The sequence below is a fragment of the Cupressus sempervirens genome, chromosome 4, assembly GCF_028749045.1.
Source record: "Cupressus sempervirens isolate cs-2001-9-10 chromosome 4, ASM2874904v1, whole genome shotgun sequence".
Classification (NCBI taxonomy): domain Eukaryota; kingdom Viridiplantae; phylum Streptophyta; class Pinopsida; order Cupressales; family Cupressaceae; genus Cupressus; species Cupressus sempervirens.
In genome coordinates this window covers 5,912,501-5,920,996 of record NC_143121.1, presented here as the reverse complement: position 1 = coordinate 5,920,996, position 8,496 = coordinate 5,912,501, and the positions used below count along the sequence as shown (strand labels likewise).

General features: G+C 33.6%; 1 protein-coding gene across 1 annotated transcript; it reads right to left on the bottom strand.

Annotated features, from left to right (window-relative positions):
- Positions 1–1,121: 1,121 nt before the first annotated feature.
- LOC149559656 (cytochrome P450 750A1-like) lies at positions 1,122–4,232 on the bottom strand. The gene is made up of 2 exons (XM_089824233.1): positions 3,241–4,232; positions 1,122–2,101 (listed from the first exon to the last, which is right to left on the bottom strand). The coding sequence occupies exons 1-2, from the start codon at positions 4,177–4,179 to the stop codon at positions 1,472–1,474; spliced, it is 1,569 nt and encodes a 522-aa protein (XP_089680359.1). The 5' UTR covers positions 4,180–4,232; the 3' UTR covers positions 1,122–1,471.
- Positions 4,233–8,496: the final 4,264 nt, after the last annotated feature.

Sequence of the window (8,496 nt, the reverse complement as noted above, 5' to 3'; positions counted from 1 at the left end):
GTCTTAAGCTAGCATTGCAAAGGTCTAAATGAAATTTGTATTTTTCTTGGTAGTGTACAATTAAAAATAATATCATTTTTTTCTATTGACAATGCGATTAAAGATAATAATTATTAAGGTTGTCATGTGTGCTTAAAGTGAATGTGGTAGTAGGAACATTCAAGTGTAAATTCTAGATACACTAAAGTAGACATAAGACCGCCTCACATCATTTCATGGCATTTAATGTCTAGTGATCTGATAGTGTCATGATTAATAGTTGCAATATTTATCTACACCTTTAATTTTTTGAGGTGAAGAAATATTTAAAACCCAATAAAATTAGTGTTGACCAATAAAAAACAAAAATTAATAGAACACAAATAAATTTTAAAAATAAAACTACACAAACTTTAAAATTTTAAATTTTTTAGATTGTAGAAACTAATAGATTGAGTTCACTAAAAACATTAAATAATAAGCAAGGACTAAAAAGTCTTTACTTGTTGTTGCAATGGATTCACAAAACTATGATAGCAATAAAAAAATGTGAATGTGAAGTTATAATCATGTACATAGGAATGATCTAATATAAAGGCTAACAGGTTACCAATATGTTGTAGACTCCTAAGTAGAATGTGACATGTTAAATTTTAATAAAGTAATAATTATATGTGACACACATTTAGTTATACTTTAAGTTGGATTAAAAATAATGTAAATTAATAATTGTGAAAGACTTATTTCAAATTTGGATGGTGAATTATTACCAAATAAACTGTTAAACCAATCAAATTTAAGTTCTTCCACCAAACTATATTAAATTATTATAAATATATCACCATAGAAACACTTCTTTCAAACTTGGGTGGATGAATATGTGATTGATTGTGACATATAACATCTTTTTGCAATCAAATCTTATAGTAGGAGCTATCTTACGAATGAAAACTTCATTTTATACAAGACGTGAATTTATCAAATTATACTATGTTAAAATAGTATATATTATTATGAAACATTTGGGATAGATGGATTTTACAATCAAATCTTCTAATCTAATTTATCTTATAAATCAGGACTCCGTTTAATACAACACATAGATTTATCGTGCTATGTCATATTAAAATAGTATAAATATATTTATAAAACACTTTGTTTCAAACTTAAATAAATAGAATATGTGATCTGGTTGTTACATATAAAGATTGCATTTTTGGTAATCTGATCTCCTAGTCAATAGGAACTAAAAGTCATTTGGAATTTCCTTTCTTTTTATAAGGATGTTTACCCTTTTCGACAACTGAATCTTATTATAAAATTCATACTTTACTCTGCCCTAGTCCGGTTGTGTTGATATGCTGACTCACGGTCAGCTGGCCGGACATGACAAGGACTAAATCTAACCCAACCACAATTTGAAAACCCAACCATAATTTGAAAACCCTGCCAGTAAGCTATTCCACAAAAAGTCAACCATGATCTAAAAAACCTAACCTAAAACCTTTGTCGACAGTTTGAGCGAAGGGAAGGCAAAAAGGTTGACTTTTCTTGGCACTGTAGCTCCAAATTCTTCAGTCATGTCCAGATCAGCAGGATCACCTTCAAGTCTCCAGTCGAAGCAGTGCCAGAGCTGAGCCATAACAAGAGACATCTGCCCCATTGCCATATGACCACCAGGACACCTTCTCCTCCCTGCCCCAAATGGCAGCATATCAAACTCCTGCCCTTGGTAGTCAAAAGTCTTGTTCCCCATGAATCTTTCAGGCTTGAACTCCTCTGCATCTTCCCACACACTTGGGTCTCTTGCAATGGCCCAGGCATTCACAAAAAGCTTTGTCTTTGCAGGTATGACATAGCCCTGTGGCCCTACAGTGCAAGCTTGGCTAGACTCATGTGGGAGTAACAATGGCCCTGGCAGGTACAGTCTCAAGGACTCTTTCAGCACACATTGCAGGTAGTCCATGTTGGGCAGATCGGATTCGGTTACCATGCGGTTGTTTCCTACGACGGAATCAATTTCTTCTTGCAGTTTCTTGGCCACCCTTGGGTGTCTCAGCAGTGCAGTCATTGCCCATTCCATGGTAGTTGCCATTGTCTCCATTCCACCAATGAACAGATCCTGTAAATATGTAGCAGCACATTTGATTAGCTCGCGGAAAAATCATGTCACAATGTATTTCGAAGAGAATCATATTAGAATCTATCTGAAGAAGGCTGTTGTCATTAAACATCACACACTAAGGAAAAAACTTAAGTTCCGAAAAAGTAAATCAGCTTTGACTATTTAACACTTTTAGTCTGTGAATCAAACCTTAGTGTGTGGTGTTTAAGCCATCCTAAAGATGAAAGTCACCATTAAACATCACACACTATGGAAAAAATTACCATCATACAATTTTCTTTTTGTTCTGTTGGAGTAGATACCCATGTCTCTTTGTTATAAAATATGCAGTGAATTCATGTGCTTCTGCCTTATTATTGTGTTCTGTTTACTGATCTTATAGGGTAATTTTGGCTCCTTACGACGACAGTACTGTTAGATGCTATTGTTGTGTTTAATTTGTTCCAATTTTGAATCATATCCAGTGATTCTTCTTTTCTTTATAAGTACTTATCTGCAATTCAATTCCTCATTTTCCCAATGAATCATTGGTTGTGATCCCAAATGTTCAGCAAATTAAACAAACACAGTTTGATCCAGAAAAATGACATCCAAGTCAATAGATTGTAGAAAACTACTATGGCGGACTAAACTATGTTAATTTAAGTTGCTTGACATTTCTAATCACATCTAGTGATTCTTCTCTCTTATAAGGACTTATCTGCAATTCACTTTCTCATTTGCCTCTTTCTAATAATAAATTAATGATCATGGTTGTGATTTGAAATGTTGAACAAATTAAGCAAACACAATTTATTCCATAAGAATGACATCTAATTCAAAAATAATGTTTTTAAGATAAAAATCTTATAGGAACAATTCAGAAATTCAAACACGGCTGCCAAATTGGATGCAGATATTTACCTTACCTACTCTTAATATCTTGTAAAACTTTAATAATCAAGCAAACAAAGGCAGGGGCTTACAACACAAAGGTAAATTGTGAGCCTTATCTGAGAGGCCTTGCGTTGAGTCTACTCAAGCTTAACAAATAATAATAATTAATCTTAATTTTAGCCTATAACCCATAAAAAAATCAAAGCAAGCAAGACATGAGACTGATCAAGACAACAGAGAGGGTAAGGGAGTTGACATACAAAGATGATTGCTTTGATATTTTCTCTTGTGATTTCCATCTCCAGATTCTGCGACTCAGCCACATCAAGCAGCACATCCACAATATCCTTAGTCCAGTCCCTCTTCTCATCCAGAGCCCTCCTCCTCTGCTCAACATGGTCTTCAATAATTCCCTCAACAATCCTGTCAAAGAAATTGTGTGCCTTCTTCATCCTCTTCTTGATCCCTTGAAGGTCCATCCAATCAATGTAAGGAAAGAAGTCCCCAATGTTAACAGCAGCAATAGTGCTGGTAACCTCCCTCACCATATCTCTGAGCTCACCACCACTCCCATTCACATCCTCATGAGAATACCTTGTCCCAGTCAGCATCCTCCATATCACAGAAGATGTGATTCCAAGCAAAGTCTTGCTAACATTCACAGCAACATTCCCCTGCCTACTCTTCTCCCAAGCAGACCTCACAGCAATACAAACCTCCTCCTCTCTTATGAACCTAAAAGACTCAATTCTCTTTGCACTCAGCAACTCCATCACACATATCTTCCTCATGTGTCTCCAATATGGACCATAAGAAGACATCCCCAAGTTCTTGTAGTTGTAAGCAATGTGTTCTCCTGCAGCAGAACATGGTCTATTGGCAAAAACCAGATCATGGGTTTTTAAGAATTCCTTTGCCATGTCAGCAGAAGAGACCACCACACATGGCAGGGACCCAAATCTCAAGAACATCACAGGGCCATACTTCTTTGAAAGTTCATACAAATTTCTGTGTGGAAGCCTACCGAGCTGATGGAGGTTTCCTATGATTGGCCATGGAGTTGGCCCTGGTGGCAACTTTGAATTCTTCTTCAACTTGTAAAGAGCCAATAGAAATACTAGTAGAGCTATTCCTAGAGCAGCTCTTTCGCTAGAAGAAAGTTGCTCTGCCTTTATCTGAAGAGTTTCCAAGAAAGCCATTGTGAAAAGCTTGATTATAACTCTACTACACTTCACATTTATATATAAGGCCCAGTAATCCGTCATTAAATTAACTGGGAGGCCTCATAACATGTAAGCGTTTCAATTGTACAAATACGACAAATCTCAAAAAGATGCCTTCTAAAATAACATTCTAGGTGGAAATGAGATGATTTGGATGTGTCTCATACGCAAGACCTTTTGACTATTATTGTTGTTTGCGGAAACCTCGTAGGGTTTGGTTGTCATATGATATCTGGTATATTTTGACCCTAGCTTAACATTATATAATTATTATTATTATTATTTACAAATTGGGCGTGGTATAGATTTCAGGTATATGGATCCATGGCTTCAGCATTGACCACTTTTGTCATTAATCTTCATTTTATTATTCATCAAATATTATGGCCGGGGTGGAATTGGATGGCTTTACAAGGTGCTGCTTTTTGTTTTGCATATAAAGATTTTCTTGTAGAAAATCTTCTTGCTTGTTATTTTTAAACTATTAAATTGAAAGTCGTTGGTCTGTGAGATTACAAGTGGCAATAATGGTGGAAAGGAAAAAGTAATTGGTGATTGACCGACCGAATCAGAAGTGAGGACAAGGTTAGGAGACCTAATCATATGTCTATGTTGTTAGAAAAAAAATTTAAAAATATTTATTAGGTATATAAACTTTTAAAAATATTTTTTTATTATTATTTTATTCGAGAAAAGATTTCTCGTGATTAATTGAAAATTGAGACAATCAAAAGTGAGGACAAAGATAGGAGATCCCAATCATATGTTTATAGTATTAGAAAATTTAAAAATAAATATTCATATGTTAGAAAAGGAAAATTCTTTTTTTATTTTTTAATTATTTTTCTATTTGAAAAAAGATTTTTGGCAATTAACTGAAAATATTGGCAATCAAAATTAAGGATTGGAATAGGAGATCCCAATCATATATCTAAATTATTAGAAAAATTTAAACTAAATATTCATTATGTATATAAAAGAAATTTTATTATTATTGCTTTCTTATTTGACAAAAGATTTCTAATGAGTGACCTAAAGATGAGGACAAGAGTAGGAAAGAATAGAATTAATCTCAATCATATATCTACATTATTAGAAAACAATTAAAAAGAATATTCATGATACACATAAAAGGAAAAACAATTTTACATTTTATGACTTTCTTATTTGATGAAAATATTATTTAAAAATATATTAAAAGTAGAAGAATTAGAGTTTTTTTTTTAACTTATTTTAATAATATATGTTTTTTCATAAAATTTTAAATATTAATTTAAAGTTATAAGAATTAATTTAATATACCATTATTTGTCTTATTAAAGTTATAATTATTTTTAAATAATTATACTTGAATTAAATATTTTTTTATTTTTCTATTGCATATCAGATAATAAAAAAAGGAGAGTAACAATTGATATAGCCAAAAAAAACAAGAGTATAAATTATACTATCATCTATTTGAGGGAACCAACAAAATAGTACTACCCACCCAACATCAAAAAATCAGTCACATATGTGATAGCAGAGAATAACATTTAATACATCATAAAGCAATATCAACTTGATTGAAACATAATTATCCTTCTTCCTCTATGCCGCTAAAATCAATGGTGGCATAACGAATTGGGGATGGTATGAGAAGAGACCCAGTGGTGTCTGAATTATGTTCCTTAGGCTTTCAGTTGCCTTCTTCTCTCAATTTGTACACAAGCTAAGTCAAGGGGTTGTTGAATTCTTCAACCCTTTTTAGCAAAGTATAGCCATGAGCCAAGTCTTTTAAATCAATGATCTCTTTACCCTCATGTATGATCTTAAGGAAATCACTTTCTTTTAGTTTGAAGACTGTTGTGACCTACATAGCAACATCAAGAATTATGAGTCTCTTTTGAGACTCAGTAAGAAGCCTAGCTTTTCCTTAAAATACATTGTTGTTCCTAAATTTCCAAATTAGTCGAAAAATATAAGAAGATAAAATAGACCAGAATAAATTGCACAACTTATTGTTGCATATAATCTTGCTAGAAATGAAGTTAAGAGTATTCAAGTTGTCATCAAAGATAAAACAAACAATTCCCATAACTCCCTGGCAAATGGGCAGTGGAAGAAGACATGCAAGACAGACTCATCATGGTACACACTGAACATATATTATTGCTCCCCCTTGGTTTCTTAAAAGGAAGTTTGTGAAGCCAGAGTCTCCAGATACAGAATGCAATTTTAGGTTCCACCAGATTGGACCAAAGGTTCAGGAGATATTTTTTCCAAGTCAGGGGGTCGAGGGATAAGTTTCAACAGGAGTTAAGATGCTCAATGATGGCATGATTGGTTGTTAGGGTAGAGTAAATAGACTTGGATTTGACAAGATGGAGGGGAGATGAATCAATCCAATGCAACTGGAATGAATAGGTGGCTAAAGAGAAACAGTTAAATGAGACTATTGCTTCCTCAATAACACTCTAAACAATGTAATATGTTCTCCAATGGCAATTAGGCAGATTAAACATGGTTTGCAATATGTCCCACTGAAAAAGAGTATAATCTCTAAAGATGTCTTTAAACACACAAATTCTTGCTTGAGCCTACTTCTTTGTTGAACAACCCTAAAAAATAGCAAGATGTTTGTCATTTTTCTTAAACTCCATCATATGGAGCCTTTCCCACACCATACATTACCTAATTTCGATCTCTGTATAGATCTTAATAGAGGTCTAATATATACCAACTCTTCCATAGTGACTTGAATACATTAGAACCTCTAACGAAAAATTTAATATTGAGAGATAATATATCCAACATATCCAAGCCTGTCTAGAACCAAGTTTTCCTAGGACATCCTCTACTAATATTTCTTTTAATGAGTACTTTCCACAGTTCATCTCCTTCAATAGCTTTAGCAATCCATTTTACCACTAGGGCAATACTTTACACTCTAAGATCTTTCAACCCCAAGCCCCCACTCTCCTTGCATTTAGTGCACTAGTCTTATCTAACAACATGTCTAGTTTTTCCCCATCTCCCATCCAACCACAAGAAATCTCAAATGAATTTCTATAAGAAACCAAATTGTCCAACATTGAACAACCATGCTGATGAAAAAAACACTATATATGAAGAGAGAATCTTCTGACAAACTTGAATTCTTCTAGCCAATGAAAGATAAGAGGAATTCCATTTATTAAGTTCTATAGTCACCTTCTCCTATTATTTGTCTTATTAAAGTTATAATTATTTTTAAATAATTGTACTTGAATTAAATATATTTTTATTTTTCTATTGCAAATCAGATAATAAAAAAAGGAGAGTAACAATTGATATAGTCAAAAAATAACAAGAGTATAAATTATACTATCATCTATCCGAGGGAACCAACAAAACAGTACTACCCACCCAACATCAAAAAATCAGTCACATATGTGACAGCAAAGAATAACATTTAATACATCATAGAGCAATATCAACTTGATTGAAACATAATTATCCTTCTTCCTCCACGCTACTAAAATCAATGGTGGCATAACGAATTGGGGATGGTATGAGAAGAGACCCAGTGGTGTCTAAATTATTTTCCTTAGGCTTTCAGTTGCCTTCTTCTCTCAATTTTTGCACAAGCTAAGTCAGGGGGTTGTTGAATTCTTCAACCTTCTTTAGTGAAGTATAGCCATGAGCCAAGTCTTTTAAATCAACAATCTCTTTACCCTCTTGTATGATCTTAAGGAAATCACTTTCTTTTAGTTTGAAGACTATTGTGACCTACATAGCAACATCAAGAATTATGAGTCTCTTTTGAGACTTAGTAAGAAGCCTAGCTTTTCCTTAAAATACATTGTTGTTCCTAAATTTCCAAATTAGCCGGAGAATATAAGAAGATAAAATAGACCAGAATAAATTGCACAACTTATTGTTGCATATAATCTTGCTAGAAACGATGTTAAGAGTATTCAAGTTGTCGTCAAAGATAAAACAAACAATTCCCAGACCTCCCTGGCAAATGGGCAATGGAAGAAGACATGCAAGACAGACTCATCATGGTACACACTGAACATATATTATTGCTCCCCCTTGGTTTCTTAAAAATAAGTTTGTGAAGCCATAGTCTCTAGATATAGAAAACAATTTTAGGTTCCACCAGACTGGACCAAAGGTTTAGGAGATATTTTTTCCAAGTCAGCGGGTCGAGGGATAAGTTTCAATAGGAGTTAAGATGCTCAATGATGGCATGATTGGTTGTTAGGGTAGAGTAAATAGACTTGGATTTGACAAGATGGAGGGGAGATGAATCAATCCAATGCAACT

What these genes read in the sequence shown, in the direction of transcription:
- LOC149559656 (XM_089824233.1), bottom strand. Translation starts at nt 4,179, where the DNA reads ATGGCTTTCTTGGAAACTCTTCAGATAAAGGCAGAGCAACTTTCTTCT. An exon ending in ATATCAAAGCAATCATCTTT is followed by an intron (nt 2,102 to 3,240) that starts GTATGTCAACTC and finishes ACATATTTACAG; the next exon opens with GATCTGTTCATTGGTGGAAT.